At 41.6% G+C, this 23,966-nt stretch overlaps 2 protein-coding genes across 4 annotated transcripts in view; one reads left to right on the top strand and one right to left on the bottom strand.

Annotated features, from left to right (window-relative positions):
* LOC128199301 (uncharacterized) overlaps positions 1-5,248 on the top strand; it is a 10,074-nt gene extending 4,826 nt beyond the window's left edge. The window contains exon 2 of the mRNA XM_052888271.1: positions 5,072-5,248. Within this exon, the coding sequence (XP_052744231.1) occupies positions 5,072-5,248 (177 nt within the window). The remainder of the gene's footprint in view (positions 1-5,071) is intronic.
* A 5,559-nt stretch (positions 5,249-10,807) lies between these two features.
* Positions 10,808-23,966, bottom strand: part of LOC112043877 (CCR4-NOT transcription complex subunit 1-like) — a 31,301-nt gene continuing 18,142 nt past the window's right edge. For 2 of the 3 annotated variants that reach the window (XM_052888312.1, XM_052888311.1), the window contains exons 7-10: positions 21,835-21,996; positions 21,216-21,446; positions 19,973-20,805; positions 19,457-19,602 (exon numbers count right to left, since the gene is read on the bottom strand). In XM_052888312.1, coding sequence (XP_052744272.1) covers positions 19,587-19,602; positions 19,973-20,805; positions 21,216-21,446; positions 21,835-21,996 — 1,242 coding nt within the window. In that variant the 3' untranslated portion in view covers positions 19,457-19,586. Of the gene's footprint in view, positions 11,351-11,619; positions 11,699-13,026; positions 13,291-16,036; positions 16,222-17,532; positions 17,959-18,767; positions 18,903-19,455; positions 19,603-19,972; positions 20,806-21,215; positions 21,447-21,834; positions 21,997-23,966 lie in introns of those variants that run through there. The other variant, XM_052888313.1, reaches the window with a different exon arrangement.

The raw sequence follows: 23,966 nt of genomic DNA on the forward strand, positions 1-23,966 counted from the left end.
ACCCAACCCAACCCAACCCAACCCAACCCAACCCAACCCAACCCAACCCAACCCAACCCAACCCAACCCAACCCAACCCAACCCAACCCAACCCAACCCAACCCAACCCAACCCAACCCAACCCAACCCAACCCAACCCAACCCAACCCAACCCAACCCAACCCAACCCAACCCAACCCAACCCAACCCAACCCAACCCAACCCAACCCAACCCAACCCAACCCAACCCAACCCAACCCAACCCAACCCAACCCAACCCAACCCAACCCAACCCAACCCAACCCAACCCAACCCAACCCAACCCAACCCAACCCAACCCAACCCAACCCAACCCAACCCAACCCAACCCAACCCAACCCAACCCAACCCAACCCAACCCAACCCAACCCAACCCAACCCAACCCAACCCAACCCAACCCAACCCAACCCAACCCAACCCAACCCAACCCAACCCAACCCAACCCAACCCAACCCAACCCAACCCAACCCAACCCAACCCAACCCAACCCAACCCAACCCAACCCAACCCTGTGATCAGTCTTTTAGAAGCGATTCATCACGGCCACTGGTTGCCGCTTCATTGGCGCGTGTGTCAGGTTATTTACCGCCACCTGAGGATCGGCGTTGACCTTTTACAGCAGGTGGGTCTTCTCCTGCTAACCCTCCTCCTTTTGCATCCGGGCTTGGGACCGGCAATCGGCGGAGTCGTTGTATTCTTAAAGAAAATTATGAAATTCAAACTAGCGTATTCTTAGAGCGCGGTTATACGTATCTTTCAATGCCAATCCATATTCAAAGACTCTTTTTGCTCTAGGTGAGTTCGAAATTTTTTCGGTACAAAGTCGAAGTACTGGAAAAGTCAAAAATTATGAAATTCAAACTAAACTATGCACAAAAATTAAGGGAGCAGAAAAAATATCCAAATTTTTGGGGGATTTTCAACAGACTGTAACTTATACAAAAATGGTCGTACAGCAAAAAAAATAAAAAGCAAATTGTAGCTCTAAGTGTTTAGTTTTTGGATCTGAGTTTGAAAATTTTTTTTTTGAAAATATTTTTCGAGTAATCATAAGAAAACCACCGAAAAAAAAATTTTCGAAATTTTTTTGGGTTTTTTTTTTAATCTACGGACGTGGAAAAAATTTTTTCGACTCAACCTCCGTATGGACCGGATAGCTTGTTTATTCAGATTTAATTTCGTTTTTTTTAAATCTCGATACGAGCATTTCTCGCTGAGATATCGATGTTTGAATGGAAAAAGATCATTTTGTCTTTGATTACGAAAATTAAGAATTTCGCTCTGAAAATGTCATAATTTTTATCAAAAATGAAAAATTTTTTTTTTATAATTTTTCTCTCAATTCTCTATTAGTGACTTGAAAAATTAAAGAAAAAAAAATTATGACATTTTCAGAGCGAAATTCTTGCTCCTTTAATTTTTTCAAAAATTTGATCAAGTGGGAAAAAAAAACGGTTGGCTGGATTGAATTGAAACTTTGTAGGGTTTTTGTGGGTATATTGAACAGTAAAAGACACACTTAACGTCAGTGGTTTCCACAATATTTTTGATTGATCTTTTTCCATTCAAACATCGATATCTCAGCGAGTAATGCTCGTTTCGAGATTTAAAAAAAACGAAATTAAATCTGAATAAACAAGCTATCCGGTCCATATGGAGGTTGAGTCGAAAAAATTTTTTCCACGTCCGTAGATTAAAAAAAAAAACCAAAAAAATTTCGAAATTTTTTTTTTCGGTGGTTTTCTTATGATTACTCAAAAAATATTTTCAAAAAAAAAATTTCAAACTCAGATCCAAAAATTAAACACTTAGAGCTACAATTTGCTTTTTATTTTTTTGCTGTACGACCATTTTTGTATAAGTTACAGCCTGTTGAAAATCCCCCAAAAATTTGGATTTTTTTTCTGCTCCCTTAATTTTTGTGCATAGTATAGCTTATTCTGATAGCGCTGTTATACGTATCTTTCAATGCCAAACCATACTCTAAGACTCTTTTTGCTCTAGGTGAGTTCGAAATTGTTTCGGTACAAAGTCAAAGTACTTGAAAAGTCGAAAATTATGAAAATCAAACTAGCGTATTCTGAGAGCGCGGTTATACATAACTTTCAATGCCAAACCATATTCAAAGACTCTTTTTGCTCTAGGTGAGTTCGAATTTTTTTCGGTACAAAGTCGAAGTACTTGAAAAGTCGAAAATTTTGAAATTCAAACTAGCGTATTCTTAGAGCGCGGTTATACGTATCTTTCAATGCCAAACCATATTCAAAGACTCTTTTTGCTCTAGGTGAGTTCGAAATTTTTTCGGTACAAAGTCGAAGTACTTGAAAAGTCGAAAATTATGAAATTCAAACTAGCGTATTCTTAGAGCGCGGTTATACGTATCTTTCAATGCCAAACCATATTCAAAGACTCTTTTCGCTTGAGATGTGTTCGAAATTTTTTCGGTACAAAGTCGAAGTAGTAGAAAAGTCTAAAATTATGAAGTTCAAACTAGCGTATTCTGAGAGCGCGTTTTTGCGTAATATTCAATTCTACACCATATTCAAAGACTCTTTTCGCTTGAGGTGAGTTCGATTTTTTTTCGGTACAAAGTCGAAGTAGTAGAAACGTCTAAAATTATGAAATTCAAACTAGCGTATTCTGAGAGCGCGGTTATACGTAACTTTCAATTCTACACCATATTCAAAGACTCTTTTCACTTTAGGTGAGTTTGAAATTTTTTCGGTACAAATTCGAAGTAGTAGAAAAGTCTAAAATTATGAAATTCAAACTAGCGTATTCTGAGAGCGCGGTTATACGTAACTTTCAATTCTACACCATATTCAAAGACTCTTTTCGCTTGAGGTGAGTTCGATTTTTTTTCGGTACAAAGTCGAAGTTATTTACGTGCAGTGGCACTAGATGGCGCCACTCACGGTTTAGATCGCGCTATGACTTTGTTCATTCTAGGGTATATGAGGCAAGCCATTACTTTGCCTAGTTGTTGGTGTTCTCAGTTATTAGTGCCTACATTGTTTGTTTAAATAAACCCAACACTCATCGAGATCAAGCCGTAGTTTCATTTGGTGTGACCCGCGGCCCCAGTTCAAACTTCGGTGAACTTTCGGTTCGGTTCAAACGGTGGGTTTGGGTGCTTCGGCCCATACATTGGTCCTACGATAGCCGGATATCGGGAACCGAGGACATTTTTTGAGGACAAGTGGTCATTGGAGACCACCCGCCGTACTCGCAGTGGATTGCTGCAGAAACCGAGTACGTAGCATCGACGGAAGGCGCCGGCAGAGGGCGCTATCGACGCTAGAAGAGGTCTGGTGACAAGCGACAGCGCGGTGACAAGTGACAGCAGAGGACATCAACCACAGATTAACAAAGGACAGGAGTTCAAATCACATTGACAGCTGTCAATGTGACACGTGAGTGCAAAAAGTGTCAAGTGTCAAAAGTGACGTTTTAAATGTAATGATAAAGTAAATTGAACTTAATTTCATTGGTGCAAATAACTTTAAAATTTCAATATTTAAAATAGACTTTGGAAGATAAATTAGAGTAATTTGTTAAAGTAACTTAGAATTAATTGCATGTTAATTAAGACTTAGAATAAGTTCCCTAAAAACGAGAGAACGGGGAACCTATGCCCGATTTCCGCCAGAGTTAACTAAGTGTAAAACACTTGTAAAATTTTTAAGAAAAAATATTAACTTAGAAGATTTTTGGTAGCAAAAAGACTTGTAATTTTTTGTGATTTGAAATTGGAACATAGAATTATTTTGGTTAATAGAACATTTTGTTCAATTTGTTGATATTTGTGAAATACACTTTGTTGCTTGTTTATAGAACATCATAGTAATTTAGTTTGAGATCATTTTAAGTTCATTTTTCGTTTTAACTTCAATTATAATTTAATTTAAATAATTTGCAGTATTTATTAATTTGTTAGTTCAACCATGGAAGGTTTATTAAATGTACAATATGAGTTGCATAATATAATTAAAAAGGGGATTTCCAATTTTAAGAAAACACCAAAGGACAGGCTAAATTGCGAGTATATAGAAGTTAAATCAGAGAATTTAGAACATGATTGGTTAAGTTTTAGGTCGAATAACACAAAATTGTACGAAATATGTGAACCAGATGTTTTATCTAATAAACAATATGTCCAAAATGAAATATATGAAGCTACAGAAGATATTTATTTGCTATATAAATCATCTTTAAAAAAAATATTGAATCAGTATTCTAAAGAACAACCTAGTAAGGAAAAAGCTATTGTATCAGGTCAACAGCAAGATTCGTGGGTAAAATTACCAAAAATTACCATTCCCACATTTTCTGGTAAATATTCGGAATGAACCACATTTAGAGATTTATTTTTGGCCCTAATTCACAATAACGAGACTTAAGATAGTGTACAAAAGCTACACTATTTAAAGTCTCACTTAACGGATGAGGCCGAACAACTAATTCGGCACACTCCGATTACGGGAGCAAATTATAATCAATGTTGGTCACTATTAGAACAACGATATAATAATAGAAAGTTCTTGGCAAACAGTATATTGCAACGTTTATTTAGTATTAAACCTATAAATTTGGAATCAGCGTCGGGTCTAAAAGTACTAATAGACACAACCATAGATTATTTAAATGCCTTGAAAAATATAGATATTGATGTGAGCACATGGGATATTATTATCATTCATATAGTCAGTTTTAAATTAGATCAAGAGACTCGAAAGCAGTGGGAGCTACATATTTCGAGCTCAGTAGATTTGAATAATTTGCCAACTCTAGATCAGTTCAAATGTTTTATTGAGAATCGGTTTCGTGCACTAGAATTTGTAGAGTCGAGAAAAGCTTCAGTACAGCGTACCAGTGGTACTAGCTCTAGACCAAAGACTTTTGTTGCGACGAATGAGTCAGATACTCGTAAACTACGTTGTGAATTTTGCTCAGACAGTCATAAATTATGTTTCTGTAAAAAATTTGCAAGTGAAGATGTAGGAAAACGACGCGATTTTGTAGCAAATAATTCCATCTGTTTTAATTGTTTAGGCAGTAACCATCGAGTTCAAGAGTGCAGAAAATCTGGAACTTGCAGAATCCACAATTGCAGAAAACGGTATCATTCACTTCTGCATCCAGATCAGGAGAGCCAGAGTAGAGCAACCAGTTCAACAGCAAGAGAACCAGTTGAGAGTGCTAGAATTACAACTAGTGCTGAACCAATAGTTTCCTGCTTATCAACTCAAAGGAGCTCTAGTAACGGACAGGTTTTACTTGCAACAGCATTAGTAAAAGCCGAGTCTGAAACTGGAGATCTAAATATTAGGGCACTAATAGATCAAGGGGTCACAAGCATGTTTCATAACCGAATCAGTTGTGAAACGGTTACAGCTCAAGAAGACTGCAGTAAACGGAACCATAACGGGACTTGGAGGAGATCGAGCTATTAACTCCAAAAATTTAGTGACTATTAAGTTCAAATCAAGATTCAACAGAGGTCATAAAATCGAGATAACAGCATACGTATTAAAAGACATCACAAGTTATCTGCCTGAAAAAAGAATTAATGAAATAAATTGGATAGAACTGCAGAATTTCAGTTTAGCTGATCCACATTTTAATAGGCCTAATAAAATTGAGCCATTGTTGGGAGCGAAAGTGTACAGCCAAATTCTGCAGGATGGCATTAAAAAGGATCCAACAGGCACTCTTCTGGCACAAAACACCAGTTTAGGTTGGATTCTGACAGGCAAGGTAACATGTCAAAACCAGTTCAATAGTAATAGTCTGGAAAATATATCGGTCTTACAAACTGATGTATTGAAAGGAAATGGAAGAAATTTTATGTGCCAAAAGTATGCTGACAGGTCTGACAGAGGAAGAGCTGAAACGAAAAATTATATTATTAAATATAATAAATATTTAAAACACAACAAAACAAAAAAGTTAACAGGACAACAATGTCAAACAGGACAACAAAGTCAAACAGAACAAAAAGGAAAAACAGGACAACAAGGTCATACAGGACAAACAGTCAAACAGAACAAAAAGGTCAAACAGGACAACAAGGTCAAACATAGATCACTTATACAGTCTCACTAGGAAAACAGGTCCACAAGGAAAAACAGAACAACAAGGTCAAACAAGACAACTAACAAGGTCAAACAGGACAACTAACAAGGTCAAATAGGACAAGACTTCAAGATCAAATAGGACAGGAATACTACTTAGGACAACAGCAAGGACAAACAGGGCAAACATATACAGGACAAAAGTACCTAAAGGATCAAAGGATAAAGGACAACGAAGAGTTCTAGAACAAAAGAAGAAAAGTATATAAAGGAAAATAAAATAAAGTTTACTTATCTTAGACAGAAGTGAAGATCATTTTACTTACTCGGTGAATCTGCCGGAGATATCATCCGGGTCTGAAACAAAAGGATCAATATTATTAGTTACAGCATATCTGTACAATCTACTAGGATGAATAGCAACTTTAATTATAAAAGCAAAATTAATTATTAAAAAACTATAGCTAGAAAGGTCAGTTAGACGAGCTAATTTTTGAAAGAACTACAAAATTAATGGTTCACTTACCGTAGAGCACTAGAACAACTTACTGCAGGACTCGTTCCCCGACGGTTGAGTGATCCAGTAATGAATGTTACCACTGAATACGGATTTTAGAATACTTCTCAACTAGCATGTGTAACCGTGGTTTATTCATATTTTATGGTGTCTTCAACGAAAATCGAAGGAAACGAAGTTTGTGGCACAACGCTGGTGGCTAGATTTTAATTGTGATACTACAGTCGTGGATGTTCATAAAGGACAAAATTCGAGCGTGGACTAATTCCGCTATTGTTCTCGACTGGCTAAATACCTAAATAGTTAATTTGACAGTTCAAATTTCGAGATCATAGGTCGTGTCGGAAGCAGCAATTGGGTCACTTGTCGATACATTTTCAGAAAACATCCTACCAAAAGGATATCTATATTTGGAGATTTACTTACTTCAATTGGAGAGCCTCTGGTAGTTGTACTGGAGAACAAATTAATGTTAAACGTAATCTTTTCAACAAGATGGCAATTTATTCAAAGAGTGATCTAAAGCTTCAAAAGTCCTCTCTTACAAAGTCCTCTCCTGCCGCCTGGCAGCTGGTTAATAGGTCAAATTGTGGAAAAGCACCGACGTACTGATAGTATAACCCGTGTGATCGCTATCAAGGTGAACAATACTACTTTCAAAAGGTCTAAAATTAATGTAATTCATGGTAAAATAAAAATAAAGTTCAAAGTCAACTAATTGATAGCTTTTATATAACGGTACAGTTTTGTCATAGATCAATTTTAAGTTCATTTATAATTTAGCATTTTAGTTATTTTTTAAAGTTCAAATTCATTTTATACTTTAGTATTGTAATCAAACTAAAATTTAAGGGCAAGTTTCAGAGTTAAATAAAATCAATGTTTAAATTCAAAGTAAATAATTGATGCTTTGATGGTTGTATATTTAGTTCATAGATCAATTTTAATTTGACTTTATAATCTTATAGAGTCCATAGATACATTTTTAAGTTCATTTTATAATTTATTGTTAAGTATAGTTTATATTTCAAGTATGATTTGTTTACAAGTTCAAATTCATTTTACAGTTTTGTATAAATTTTAAATCATGTCAAGTAAAATCTGAAAAATTTGGAATGTAGGTCAGTAAAGTCAAACCTTGTAAACTTCTCACCAAGAACATCTCAAGTAGTCACGGTGGGCGGAATAATGAAGGACATTTCGCCACAAATTTCTTTGGTGGGCGGTATGTTTACGTGCAGTGGCACTAGATGGCGCCACTCACACTTTGGATCGCGCTATGACTTGTTCATAGTAGGGTATATGAGGCAAGCCATCGGTTTGCCAAATTGTTCAAAAAATTCAAAATTCAAAATTCATTTATTTCAAGTAGGCTCAGTTTACAAGCACTTTTGACACGTCAGTTGACTATTTGTAAAGATTCTACCACCGGTGCGGAAGGCAGGTTCTGCTGAGAAGATACCGGCAAGAAACTCAACAGTTGCTCTTTTGAAAAAGTCATACAGTATTACAATTTACATTTGATAACAATTAAATTACAATTTCTTATAGTTTTATTTCCTGTGTGAAGGTGGAAGCTGATCCAATGGCCTCCAAGCACCTTTGTCGTTAAGGAACTCATCAATAGTGTAGTAACCTCGACTAAGTAAATGTTTTTTAACACATTGCTTAAAGTTGTGCATTGGCAAGTCCATCACAGTCTTGGGGATCTTGTTATAGAAGAGTACACCCAAACCCACAAAAGATTTTTTAACTCTTTGGAGACGATATGCAGAAATAACTAACTTATGCCCGTGTCTAGTAAGACGTGGGTTTAGATCTCCTTTTCGTTTGTACAAATTAATATTTTGTCTTACATAAACTATACTGTTATATATATACTGACAGGCTACTGTTAAAATGCCTATTTCTTTAAACTTTTGACGAAGGGACTCGCGTGATTTTAGTTGATATATTGCTCGAATTGCTCTTTTTTGAAGTACAAATATAGAAAGTATATCAGCAGCCTTGCCCCACAACAAAATACCGTAAGACATTACGCTGTGAAAGTACGCAAAATAAACAAGTCTAGCTGTATCAACATCAGTAAACTGTCTTATTTTTCTCACTGCAAAAGCAGCTGAGCTGAGTTTACCTGACAGTTTTTCTATATGAGCACCCCACTGAAGTTTAGAATCCAAGGTCACTCCCAGGAAAACTGTGGAATTCTCTATTTCTAGTGTTTCACCATTGATCATTATAGACTTATCTAATTTTATAACATTTGGTAATGAAAACTCAATACATTTAGTTTTCTTTGCATTTAAAAGTAAGTTGTTAACAGTGAACCAATGCGACACATGCGTACATCGTCGGAATTATCTTTACTTCTGTCACTCTTAAAAATTAGGGATGTGTCGTCAGCAAACAGTACTATCTCACAGATGCCGCTAACATGGTGTGGTAAATCGTTTATGTACACTAGGAATAGAAAAGGACCCAGAATTGAACCCTGTGGGACGCCCATTGTGTTAGAAAAACCGCGAGACTTTGAATCATTTATGCATACCTTTTGTGTTCTATCACTAAGATAAGAGGCGATGAGATCAAGTGTAACACTTTTTATGCCATAGTGGCTTAACTTAAGTAAAAGAATGTTATGGTCAACACAATCGAATGCTTTGGACAAATCACAAAATACACCAATAGCATTCTTAGCATTTTCCCATGCATCATATATATGTTTTAAAAGTTTAGCACCTGCATCAGTTGTACTGCGACCTTTAGTAAAACCATACTGTTCAGGGTGAAATAAATTATTTAAATTAAAATGACTTAAAAGTTGATTTAAAATGATTTTTTCAAAAACCTTACTAAGTGTTGGCAGTATTGTAATTGGTCTATAATTATTAACATCAGTTTTGTCACCTGATTTAAAAAGTGGTAACAGTTTGCCATGTTTCATTAGGTTCGGAAAGATACCCAAATCCACGCATTCATTAAAAATAATAGCTAAGTGGGGAGCAATGACATCAATGATGTTAGATATTACTTTCACTGACATGCCCCACATGTCTCCAGTTCTTTTTAATTTTAACAGTTTAAAAGTTTTTTTTAATGTCTGATTGTTGGTGCTCCATTATTGTTACCTACATTGTTTGTTTTAAATAAACCCAACCCAACGAGATCAAGCCGGTGTTTCATTTGGTGTGACCCGCGGCCCCAGTTCAATAGTGCACGGTGGGTTTGGGTGCTTCGGCTCATACATTGCTATTTGATTCTTTTGTCCTTTTGTCCTATTTCTTGATAGTAGAAAAGTCTAAAATTATGAAATTCAAACTAGCGTATTTTGAGAGCGCGGTTATACATAAATTTCAATTCTACACCATATTCAAAGACTCTTTTCGCTTTAGGTGAGTTTGAAATTTTTTCGGCACAGTCGAAGTAGTAGAAAAGTCTTAAATTATGAAATTCAAACTAGCGTATTCTGAGAGCGCGGTTGTGCGTAACTTTCAATTTTACACCATATTCAAAGACTCTTTTCGCTTGAGATGTGTTCGAAATTTTTTCGGTACAAAGTCGAAGTAGTAGAAGTCTAAAATTATGAAATTCAAACTAGCGTATTCTGAGAGCGCGGCTGTGCGTAACTTTCAATTCTACACCATATTCAAAGACTCTTTTCGCTTGAGATCAGTTCGAATTTGTTTCGGTACAAAGTCGAAGCAGTAGAAAAGTCTTAAATTATGAAATTCAAACTAGCGTATTCTGAGAGCACGGTTATGCGTAACATTCAATTCTACACCATATTCAAAGACTCTTTTCGCTTGAGGTGAGTTTGAAATTTTTTCGGTACTTAGTCGAAGTAGCTCAAAAGTCGAAAATTATGAAATTCAAACTAGCGTATTCTGAGAGCACGGTTATGCGTAACTTTCAATTCTACACCATATTCAAAGACTCTTTTCGCTTGAGGTGAGTTTGAAATTTTTTCGGTACTTAGTCGAAGTAGCTCAAAAGTCGAAAATTATGAAATTCAAACTAGCGTATTCTGAGAGCACGGTTATGCGTAACATTCAATTCTACACCATATTCAAAGACTCTTTTCGCTTGAGGTGAGTTTGAAATTTTTTCGGTACAAAGTCGAAGTAGTAGAAAAGTCTAAAATTATGAAATTCAAACTAGCGTATTCTGCCTAATTATAATGAAATAAAACCATTGAAATATTGTTGAATTTTTATTATACGAAAATAGTTAATCTTATACAGAATCAGTTTGCTACGCAAAAATAAAGAACTATAAACAAAAACACCTTTTCTTAAATAATTAGGAATCACTGACTGTAGATTACTACATAACAACATATAAGATTGTTTTTATACTTAGGTACTCATTTAACTTAATAAAATAATCAATATCTGCCACTATTCAAAAAGAGGGTGCCGGCACCAGAGCACGCGAGGGGCGCTCGCCGCGGCTGGGGCACACGAGCTCGTAGGGGCACCAGTGCGCGTAGGGGCACACGCGCTCGTAGGGGCACACACACTCGAAGGGGCACATGCGCTCGTAGGGGAACTAGTGGTCGTAGGGGCACACACACTCGAAGGGGCACATGCGCTCGTAGGGGAACTAGTGGTCGTAGGGGCACAAGCGCTTGTGGGGGAACTAGTGATCAAAGGGGCACCAGTGCTCGTAGGGACACACGCGCTCGTAGGGGCACCAGTGCTCGTTGGGGCACGTCAGCAGTGGCGGCGCAGCGAGCTGCTTCTGAGATTCAAACACAACACGATTAGTTGGTTTAAGCCGTAAAGGTTCTATAGGACTATGACAAATAGTCCGGGATCCGTATTAGAGACGACCTTCACCCATATCTTTATTGGATTAAAAGTGTTTTATATCAAATTTAGTATTTAGTATGCCAAAAAATATATTACGAGTAGGTTGCCTCAAAAATTCCTGGCCAGACTATCATTAGTAATGGTTAACATTAGTTCGTTCCACACTAGGCTATGCTAGTGCGTGCTGTATGTGCGTACTGTAGGTCACTCGCGCAGTCAGCTGGGCTCGGCGCCGCTCGGCTCGGCGATGCAGGAGCGCGCCACCGACCCGAACAACCTGCAAGATCACAGCGCGTACATTCGTCGGCAAAACTTGTGATTTTTTTTTCAATTTTTTTTGTACCAATATTAGTAACACACAAAAGTAAAAAGAAAAACAGTGGACAAGGAAACACTTATCTCTATAAGAGAGATCTCTGCCAGTGACCCTTGGCAGTGGGAGAGATTTTATATATTGAATGAGAAGATTTTATATATTGAATGGGAGAATATTATCCACCTTTACAATAATCTCTGACTAACACTGCACCTAACGATCAAATGTATTATTAAATAAATACATAAATAAATTATTCATTCTACAATCATTCATTTAATTTTCGCAATTATTAAATATGTATTTTAAATTCTAGCTTAAGTTTCAATGTAAGTAGTATTATAGAATCGACCATCAACATTTTTTATACACCCGCTCTTACACTACGTTTTATTCAATGTATACACATGCATGTATACATGTAGTCTCAGGCCGCCACTCGCCGGCGAGCGGACTACGACGTAAGCATTTACCGATACATTAGCTCGGTGTTAACCAACTCAATGTAACCAACTCAACTGTATGTTTGTATTGTAACGTAATTTCGTATCAATTTTTACTAACTTAAAATGTTGGGGTGTTCCGGCCCTAATACTCATGCCAACTAAGCCACATTGCCGCCACGCGTCGGCCAATGTATTTTAACGTCAGTCACTCTTGATCGCTTAACACATACAGACGCTCGGTTCATAACCAAGTAGTCCGCCTAGATAATTTACATTATATATTTTCATTATGTAACCTTTTCATTCGATTGAATATGACTTAGAACTGAGACTTGTATCACCTAAATTTGTTGACAGTAGACACGCACAGTTTATTATTCATTCAGCCTTCTCAAATCAACTCATCTCAATCACCTGCATAGTTTCACCCGCGTAGTTCTCGTTCCCATAGGAATATGGTGTTTTAAAATCATAAAAATATACTAAAAAGCGAAAATTAACACGGTATGTGTTACATTCTGAGCACTGTGAAGCCAACACGGTGATGAATTAACTAACGCCGATTAAATCATTAAGTTTTAGGATTTGAAGACAGTTCAATTAAGGTGATCATAAATTATTTTACACGCTTTATTTACAATGACAATTGTTTTTTTTAAACATTTAGAGGAAAATGGCTCATTCACGTTGACCATAGGTAAAAGCTGATTCCTGTCGCGCCAGATTTCTAAATTAAAAACTACGTATCAAAGCTCCCTCGGCACACATATCTCGAGCCCCGGCCACCGTCTGACGAGGCAGCTCGGCGCGCGACGGCAACAACGCTCGGACGAGAGTACTCACTTCTCGATCTCGGGGGCGCAGTGCACGAAGTCGTGGCTCCAGAACTTGTAGACGGGGTTCTTGATGAGCTCGATGAAGGTGACGAGCAGCCCCCAGGGGTGCGGCCGGTTGACGATGAGCCGCTCCAGCAGCGTGCGCGTGATCTGCTCCTGCACGGCGGCGCAGCGCGCCTCCGCGAACAGGCTCAGCAGGCAGCAGCTGAAGTAGTGCGTGTGGCTGTTGGGGTAGCGCAGCTGGTTCGCCACCGCGTTCAGGAACAGGTACCTGGCGGACGCTGACGGTTACACGTGTTACGTGGGCACCTCAGACATATCACAGTGACAGTGGACATTGACAGTGGTGTGACCACGTGACATGTAGTTTTGATAGTGAAGTGACTGTGTGGTGACCGTCAATGGTGGAGCACTGACTAGGGTTGCCTCTGGGCCGTGTTGACCACAGGGAGATGATGAGGGGAAACCTGACGTCAGGCTCGTGTTGTGACCTACAAAAGTAGAGATAAATTGTACGAATTGTACGAGGAAAAACGATATAATCAAACGCGAATTTATTTAGATTATGTTAAAAGGTATTCAAAAATTTTCAAACGTGTTTGTATTCTGGCAAAATCGTTACACATCAAAAACAGAATAATTGAGTCTGAGAACAAGGTACAAACTACCTGGGACATAATTAATAAAGAATCAGGCAAATTTATTGTATTATTGTGATATGAGTTATGAGTTAATTGTCAATGATAAGAAGATGAACACTGATAACGAGGTTGTTAACGCATTTGAAGACTTTTTCCAGAATGTTCCTAACTTGTTAACAGATTCACTCGATTCGTCTGCTACGGAAGCCCAGAGACTATTAAGAGGCAATGTTAAAACATCATTGATGTGATTGCTCCCCACTTAGCTATTATTTGAACGAATGTGTGGACTTAGGCATTTTTCCGAACCTAATGAAGCATGGCAAAGTGATACCACTTTTTAAATCAGGAGAATCAGATCTTAATAATTATAGACCGATTACAATATTGCCAACACTTAGCAAGGTTTTTGAGAAAATCATTTTAAATCAACTTTTAAGTCATTTTAATTTAAATAACTTGTTTCATCCTGAACAGTATGGCCTTACAAAAGGTCGCAATACAACTGACGCAGGTGCTAAACTTTTAAAACACATCTATGAAGCATGGGAAAGTTCTAAAAATGTTATTGGTGTGTTCTGTGATCTGTCCAAGGCATTCGATTGCGTTGACCATAACACTCTTTTACTTAAGTTAAGCCACTATGGAATCAAAAGTGTTGCTCTTGATCTCATTGCCTCTTATCTCAATGATAGAACACTAAATGTATGCATAAATGATACAAAGTCGCACGGTTCTACTACCATAATGGGCGTTCCACGGGGTTCAATTCTGGGTCCTTTTCTATTCTTAGTGTACATAAATTATTTACCACACCATGTTAGCGGCATCTGTGAGATTGTACTGTTTGCTGATGACACATCCTTAATTTTTAAGACCGACAGAAATAAAGATAACTCTGACGATTTAAATGCGTGCCATATCACATGTGTCGCATTGGTTCACTGCAAATAATTTACTTTTAAATGCAAAGAAAACTAAATGTATTGAGTTTTCATTACCAAATGTCATAAAAATAGATAAGTCTATAATGATCGATGGTGAAACACTGAAAATGGAGAATTCCACAGTTTTTCAAGGGGTGACCTTGGATTGTAAACTTAAGTGGGGTGCTCATATAGAAAAAATTGTCTGGTAAACTTAGCTCAGAAAGTGCAGTGTAAGTGAGAAAAATAAGACAGTTTACTGATGTTGATACAGCTAGGCTTGTTTATTTTGTACTTTCACAGCGTAATGTCTTACGGTATTTTGTTGTGGGGCAAGGCTGCCGATATACAATCTATATTTGTACTTCAAAAAAGAGCAATTCGAGCAATATATCAACTAAAATCACGCGAGTCCCTTCGTCAAAAGTTTAAAAAAATAGGCATTTTAACAGTAGCCTGTCAGTATATATATAACAGTATAGTCTATGTAAGACAAAATATTAATTTGTACAAACGAAAAGGAGATTTAAACCCACGTCTTACTAGACACGGGCATAAATTAGTTAATTCTGCATATCGTCTCCAAAGAGTTAAAAAATCTTTTGTAGGTTTGGGTGTACTCTTCTATAACAAGATCCCCAAGACTGTGATGGACCTGCCAATGCACAACTTTAAGCAATGTGTTAAAAAAACATTTACTTAGTTGAGGTTACTACACTATTGATGAGTTCCTTAACGATAAAGGTGCTTGGAGGCCATTGGATCAGCTTCCACCTTCACACAGGAAGTAAAACTATAAGAATCAAATTGTTGTCAATTGTAAATTATAATACTGTATGACTTTTTCATTTCAAAACAGCAACTGTTGAGTTTCTTGCCGGTATCTTCTCAGCAGAACCTGTCTTCCGAACCGGTGGTAGAATCTTTACAAATAGTCAACTGACGTGTCAAAAGTGCTTGTAAATTGAGCCTACTTGAAATAAATGAAATTTGAAACTCAGTCAGCCGGCTGTGGTAGCGCCTCCCGCGCCCCGCAGCTGTCGCCTGTACTCACTGCCCCTCGTAGTCGAAGTCCGCGGTGAAGCTCTGGAACACGTCCATGTGCGCCGAGTGCGCCACGCTGGCCGCGCCGGGCGCCAGGCCGCACGCCGCCAGCTGCGCCAGCGCGCGCGTGCCCACGTACAGCACCACGGCGTTGATCAGCCGGCTGTCGTAGCGCCCCCCGCGCCCCGCAGCTGTCGCCTGTACTCACTGCCCCTCGTAGTCGAAGTCCGCGGTGAAGCTCTGGAACACGTCCATGTGCGCCGAGTGCGCCACGCTGGCCGCGCCGGGCGCCAGGCCGCACGCCGCCAGCTGCGCCAGCGCGCGCGTGCCCACGTACAGCACCACGGCGTTGATCAGCCGGCTGTCGTAGCGCCCCCCGCGCCCCGCAGCTGTCGCCTGTACTCACTGCCCCTCGTAGTCGAAGTCCGCGGTGAAGCTCTGGAACACGTCCATGTGCGCCGAGTGCGCCACGCTGGCCGCGCCGGGCGCCAGGCCGCACGCCGCCAGCTGCGCCAGCGCGCGCGTGCCCACGTACAGCACCACGGCGTTGATCAGCCGGCTGTCGTAGCGCCGCCCCGGCTCGCCCTCCACCTGTCGCACAGTGGATGTGTTACCGTTCAATTATCAAATACGTTACTTTATAATCTCACTCGTGATATTATAATCTGCCGTCACATTGTGAACTGAAAATACTGATTACAATTTAACGTATTATTTTTCGGTATATTGTAATCTATCGGAAGTGAAACCGTCATATTGCAATCTTAAAACGTCAACTGTCTGAACTTGCCCCTGATTGGTCGGCCTTACACCAGACCGTTCTGTGTCCATAGAGTTAGGAAAGAAACACACATATATATGTCAGTCAAATGAAATACTTCAAGAATTTCACTTTTACTTCCCGATTTGTCATGTTTTAACCTAACCTAACTTTAGATTTGACTAAATTATACTTATAATTAACAATAACAACATTTTACTAATAGAAGAACAGTGTTTATAATTAAGTGTTTAAATAAAATTAGGAAACGCACTGGTCACCCCTCCTATTTTCTTTTTGTTCTTTTTTCTTTGATTTGACCATTGTAATTTTTTACTATTTTTATTAAGCCCGCTGTAATATTTTTGTAACTCTATGGTAAGTTTATCCTGATTGACAATTTAACAGTTTCACTTCCGATAGATTATAATATACCCAAAAATAACACGCTAAATTGTAATCAGTATTTTCAGTTCACAATATGACGGCAGATTATAATATCACGAGTGTCACTTTGAGGTCATTTACTTTAACCTATTACTGTGCTTCGACACAGAATACATATGTACAAGTATCGGCTCATATTAACTATGAAGTTACCTATTAATTAAAATTTTATTTTAATTTATTTAAGGTTATTAACCCGTACTAGTCCTGTGTCGAACACGATTGATGGAATCTCTGACACCCGATCAGTACCTGTGCGTGAGTGATAGGATCGGACGTCTAAAAGATTCGATCTTGTTTGACCCGTTTGGCGACGCGCCGACCGCCAGCGCTGCATATAATCGACTCGATCAGTCGACCCGATTTGGTGCGAACGGTAGAGAGCAAAGGATTTTTGTTCACAACACTAAATTGAACTTTATTTTCATTACATTAGTGTAACAATTAGCTGCATCTAATTCACAAACACGAAAGACCCGTTACCCGAATATCCAATGATTAAGACCCAATCACTATGCGCTATAAGAAACGATCGAAAGACACAGGTCTAACCCGCACCTACGCGTTGTCGGCAATTACAAAGGCTTTAAATAAAGGTCGCGTGCAAACTGCAAAAAACCATAATATATAGTAGGATTGTAGGTATTAAACAACTGAATCTCTGCTGCAGAAGGTGCTGCAGGTGAGGCACTCGCCTGCATGTGCGTGCGCAGCTCGGACAGGAAGGTGACGGGCGCGCGCGCGCGCAGGTAGGCGTCCAGCTCGCCGCGCAGGCGCGCCGGCAGCCGCGCGGCGCAGTCGGCGGCGGCGCGCGGCGCGCTCGCGATGTCGGGCAGCAGGTCCACCTTCAGGTTGGGCGTGAAGGGGTCGGGCAGGCGCATGTCGCGCGGGAAGGCGGACAGCACCAGGTTGCGCAGCTGCACGCAGTTGGGCGGGATGTCGTCGCACAGCGCGTGGTGGTAGTCGCACAGGAACTCGGGGAAGTCGTGCAGCAGCACCAGCAGCAGCCGCAGCGCGCCGCGGTACAGCTTGGCCACGGGCGGCGCCAGCTCCGTGTTGCGCAGGAACGGCGACAGGAACTGCAGCAGGTCGACCAGCAGCTCGCAGTACATTCCCCAGCCCTGCGAGCGACGCCGGAACCGATACAAAAACGACCATAATATTAATTAATATATATCATTGGCGTTGGCGTTGAAGCGCCGCGTGTCTGTGTGCATAAGCGGGCGCTTGTGGCTCGCTCGCGCCGCTTGTGGCTCGCTCGCGGCGCTTGTGGCTCGCTCGCGGCGCTGGGCTTGCAGGCGCGGCGTGCCACGGCAGTCGAGCGATCGAGTTGACGCGAAACGCACGTCGCCTTAGTGTCGGACGTGCGGCGGCGACTTCGTGTGTCCATTTGTTGGTTAGAAGCGTAATTGTACAGACTGCTGCGTGTGTTGTTGTCGCGCTGTCTTGACGGTGTTAGCATCGCGTGTTACCGAACTCGTGTCGAGAGTGTGGGGCCCGTTGCTGTTCGCTGCCGTGCTGAGGCCCACGGTCGAGCGAAACACACGATTACACAAAAAATTCTACAGATACATAATCCTACCCACTCTTCAGTAATTTACCAAGGCCGAAGGAGTCGACACGTTGGTTGGTAACTTTGCATTTGCGTTTGTTTAATTGCCTACCGATCTGACCTACTTTGAAGGCGCCGAGACATCGCAAGCTCTCAAAAGCATTGACGGCATCGATAACCGCTCATGGGCCCCGGTTATCCTTTTTGACGGTGGACGGACGCTACTGCTGGTCTGTCGAATGATCGAGTGAATGTCGTAATGAACATATCATTTAAATGAAATAGTTCTCCCATATTGGTTCGAGAATGGCGTCTCACGGCCAATCGTACATCATACAAAGTAACCACGCCAAAGGCAGCGCCAGGGTGCGAGAATACCTTCTGCTGCGGCGTGGCGGCGAGCACCCTGTGCACGAAGGCCCTGTGCGCCACGATCTCGAGCCAGGCGTAGCAGAAGCCGGGCGCCACGGCGGGGCGCACGAGCCGCAGGGTGTGGCAGAAAGCAGTCAATATCTGGGGACAAAAACGATTGCTCATACCTTGTTTATTATTATTTATATCATGGTCAGTAGTTACTTCGAAGGCAGCTTAAGCTAAAGACCGCAAGGGAAGCAAACGATTTGTAAGAGTCAGCAGCGGAGTGCCCCGATGTGTCAGTTCTCGGTGCGACTTTGGAATATCCACGCGATGTGTGGAGCAGCTAAGCCGGGATCATGTCGTCGCGTCGACAACGCCTTGCTGGTGGCTATATTCCTAAATTTCACTGGGCAAAGTTTCATCTAGTTGCGAAACCAAAAAAATTGATAAATTAAATCGCGACATTCTCGACTTATTACATCATATTTATTCTAAACAGGCACATACAAACCACTATGTCTTCTATCTTATTTTAATATATAAATGCGAAATTTGGTAGAGAGGTAGTTTATAGTTAGTAGGTATCCGCTAAAAACAAATTTTGCGATAGGGCCGGATTGAAGAGGTCTAAAGGCTGTCGCAAGTTTGAAAGCAAGTGGTCTTCGCAGCAGATTACCCGCTATGATTACATTATATTCTGGCGAGTGACCTGGTAGTTCATCGCCTCCAGCACCGGCTCCGGCGCGTCCATGTCGAGGAACAGCATCAGCAGCAGCCGGTGGTGCGGCAGCTGCTGGAACTCCACGCCGCTCTCCTGCTGGTCGCGCAGCAGGCAGCCCGCTAGGATGCCCAGCGTCTGCAATGGATAACAAACTTCTAACATCAGGCGATATTACACAACATTCAAAAATCTTTTTTTAAAGAAAGTGGATTGCCCATCGACCAATAATACAATGTCGGGAACCCAGGTATACGTTGTACAAAGGTATATGGAGGTGATAATATACTGTATAAGTAAGTATCTAGTTAAATAATTGGTTTATTAAAAGTATGTTTTTTTGAACAAAACCACATTTTTTATCACTCTTCTTGTTCAAAAAGTTCGCCGGTGTACCAAAGCGGCGAAGTAACATTTGAACTTTATATTTCATTTGTATTACCAACAACAAGACGGACAAACAAACCGCGGCCAGCAGTCGGCGCACGCGGCGCACGCGCTGGCGTACCTTGTTGAGCAAGTTGAGCTTGGGCGTGGGGTCGGCCGCGTCGGCCGTGTTCTTGACGAGCAGCGCCACGAGGCGCACGAAGGCGTCGCACGGCGCGTGGCAGGCGGCGCACGCGGCGCACGCGCTGGCGTACCTTGTTGAGCAAGTTGAGCTTGGGCGTGGGGTCGGCCGCGTCGGCCGTGTTCTTGACGAGCAGCGCCACGAGGCGCACGAAGGCGTCGCACGGCGCGTGGCAGGCGGCGCACGCGGCGCACGCGCTGGCGTACCTTGTTGAGCAAGTTGAGCTTGGGCGTGGGGTCGGCCGCGTCGGCCGTGTTCTTGACGAGCAGCGCCACGAGGCGCACGAAGGCGTCGCACGGCGCGTGGCAGGCGGCGCGCTCGGCGCCCGCGGCCAGCAGCCGGCGCACGTGGCGCGCGCACTGCTCGGCGCCCAGGCGCAGGAAGCGCGCCAGCGCCGCGTCCGACTGCAGCACGCCGCGCGCGCTCATGCGCTGCACGAAGGCGGGGAAGTGGCGCGCCAGCTCGCCGTCGGCGCGCGCGCCGGCCGCCAGCGCGCGCCACTCGCCCAGCAGCGCGTCGGCCGCGTCGCGCGCGCCGGCCGGCTCGTCGCGGCGCGCCAGCAGCACGCCGTCGTGCAGGTGCGCGGCGGGCGCGGGCGGGGGCGCGGGCGGGCGCGCGGCGCGCAGCAGCGCGTCGGTGCAGCGGCGCAGCGCGTCGGGCGCGCAGGCGGGCTCGCGCTCGTCGTGCAGGTAGAGGCGCAGCAGCTGCGTCACGAACGCCACCGCCGCGAAGTTGTTGCCGTCGTCCATGAGCTGCGCCAGCGCCGCGTCGTACTGCCGGCACACACACGTGAGCTGAGCCGCGCCAGGGCCACGACCGCCGTCGCCGTCGCTAGTTCGATCTGTTTAATTTGCTGTCAACTCTGTTGCTACATAAAGTCATAACTGTTTTCGATTTGTAATTTGAGCTGTATGAATAATGGTATCAAACTTGTGTCTACTCTTTGTAGTTACAGAGCTGCTGTAAAAATGTACGGGAGATGGTGAATTTTCAATACTAGAAAAGAATTTTAAAATTTTAATTGCAGTAGCATTAAAAAAAATTATTCAAGATAGAAAAATTTAAAACATCCGAAAAATACAACTCGGTTGGTTTTGCCAAAACTACGTTTCATCCATAGTTGCGGGACTCCTGTATATTTATATTGATGAACTGATGAACATGCCGCACGAAGGGCGCGCACCTGCGGCAGGTCGAGGAGCTGGTTCCTGACGAGACAATCCACGGCCTCCAGGTTGTAGCGCAGGTCGTCGGGCGCCGCGGCCGCCGCGCGCGCCGCGTGCTCGCGCAGCCAGGCGCGCCCGCCCGCGTCGGCCAGCAGGCGCAGCGCGCGCACGTGCAGCTCGCGGAAGCGCGCCAGCTGCTCCGCGTGCTCGGCGCCGCGCACGCGCCCGCCCAGCAGCCCCTCCACCGCCTGCGACCGGTCACTCCGCGCTCGATACTTTTTTTATTTTGTTTTTTTTTAAAACAATATTTGCCATATCTTTTATTTTTTTCGATATGACCAATATTCCCATTCCCCTCTAACTAGTCGGGAAAGGCTGTGCCAGGAGTGGGTACGACAGTAGACCGACGGGACTGGGATCGAACCACCGCCTCTCGGTGATGAGTCCGACCGCTGTTATCATTGAGCTATTGAGGCTTTGGCTCGGTCCAGAGAGGGCGAAATCGCGCGCGATACGCGCGAGTCGAGTCTGGCGTGGTGCACGCGATTTGCGCGCGTATTTTAAATTCGCGAATGTCTAGTATTTCGACAACGCGCGTACGAATTCGCCTCTTGTGGACGAGGTGTTTGAGCTCACCGTCTGCAGCAGTGCGAGGTCCTGGCCGCGGCCGGCCAGCGCCAGCGCGTCGTGCAGGCGGAGCGCCAGCGCGGCCAGCGGCGCCAGCGCGGGCAGCGGCGCCGCGCCCGCCAGGAACGCCTGCACGGCGCCCAGCAGCGCGCTCGCGTCGCGCCCGAACGCCTGCACGCACGTCACATCATACAGGGTGTACGCTACAGGATGATGGCTGACATCAAGGCTTAATAAAATAAGCGACATATGTTAGCCGACATTTTACGGTTTTTAAGTTATATTATTTTTTGTACAAAATACAAAAATCTCTACCTACAGTGCAGATTAGTCAAACCATGTACTAAAAAATATCATAAATGTTGATTTTATACATGGTATTATTATTTTTGAATAGCCGTAGTAAGGAAAATTCCAATTTTTCTACAGCAAAGTAAGTTTTTTCCAAAAAACGGGTTACTTTTCTTATGTTAAACATTTTTTTTTGTATGTCATTTTAGCTATCACCATGAAAAAAAAAAGATGTACTAAGCAAAGTTGTACAACTAGCTTAAATGTAATAAGGATTCCATACATGTAGGACATTAGTACATTATTTTCAAAGGCTTTGCCAGAATTGCTATTTTCGTTCTGAAAGGGGTTGATTATGTAAAATCGTTATTTAATTAAATTTGTTCCAGTCACTTGAATAATAAAATAATTGACTCAATGTAAATTATTTATTTCATAATATAAACAGTTGAAATGACAAAATAAAAAGACAAGTAAGTAATGTTACAATTTGTTCCGACGATGTCGGGCGTGCACACGTGCACACGTGCACACGTGCTCACGGAAAACAATGTGACCTTTTTTATTAAATTATTGTACGTCTACAATGCCAATAACTCTTTAAATTTCAAGTAATGAAACTTTTCCTCTTAATGTTATTATATTTCTGTGCATTTTTCATGTATCCATAAACAACCATTTAGCTGGTCAAGGGGCAGGACATTCGAATTTAGCAATTTAAATCTTATTATTTCAAAAACAGATCTCTAAATCGAAAAATGGTAATTACACACTCACACTATTATTTCAAGACCTACTCAGCATCTCACGCTTTGGGTTAGACGAGTAAAAAAATCATCCCCACTTTAAATGTACGGGAGATACTCTAAAAAAAAAAGTATTTTCCAAAATTTTCTTTCATAACTTAATCTTATATCTAGCATGAGTATGTAACGTATCTTACTTACATACTCATGCTAAAATTGTTTGAAAGTAATGTTACTAATGTCTTACATTTTTGGAATCCTTATTAAATGAAAATGTTTTTAAACTAGATGTAAAACTTTGAATAGTACACTTTTTTTAGAATGGACTGTCCCATTGAAAAAAAAATTTACTATTCAAAATTCAAAGTACATACAAAAAATAAACGTTAAAAATAAAAAATTATTAGTTCCGTTTTTGGAAAAAACTAACTTTACAGTAGAAAAAAATGAACTTTCATTATTTGAAAAAACGATTCAAAAATAATTACCAAGAATAAAATCGTTTAAGTAATTTTTCAGCACATGGTATGACTAAACTGCACTGAAGGGGATTTTTGTATTTTGTACAAAAATATAGTAAGTGTATATGCAAACAGGTTGTGATGATGCGACGAAAGATAAGTTTTAGAATGATTTTGACGGGGTTATGATAGCTATCCCCAATAATGAAAAGGTCTATATAGGGGGAGATTTTAATGGTCATGTAGGAAGACTCAATGAAAGTTATGAGAGAGTACATGGAGGTCGGGGCTTTGGAAACCGTAATCGGGAGGGAGAAAACCTGCTGCAGGGAGCCACGGCTTTTGATCTGGCAGTAGTTAATACATTCTTTGAAAAACATGATCAACATTTGATAACATATAAAAGTGGGAATCATAATACACAAATTGACCATTTTCTTGTAAGAAGATACCATATTAAAGAAATTAAAAACTGTAAAGTCATACCGGGGTATCCAAAAGACTATGCCTAAGCCTAAGACCCTGCCCAATATAAAATGGTACATGTTAGAGAAAGAGGAGTGTGTGAAAGAGTTTCGAACAAGAGTGGTAGACAAAATGATTGACATGGATGACCTTGACAATAAATCGGTGAATGGATGCT

This window comes from Bicyclus anynana, chromosome 22, assembly GCF_947172395.1.
Source record: "Bicyclus anynana chromosome 22, ilBicAnyn1.1, whole genome shotgun sequence".
Taxonomy (NCBI): domain Eukaryota; kingdom Metazoa; phylum Arthropoda; class Insecta; order Lepidoptera; family Nymphalidae; genus Bicyclus; species Bicyclus anynana.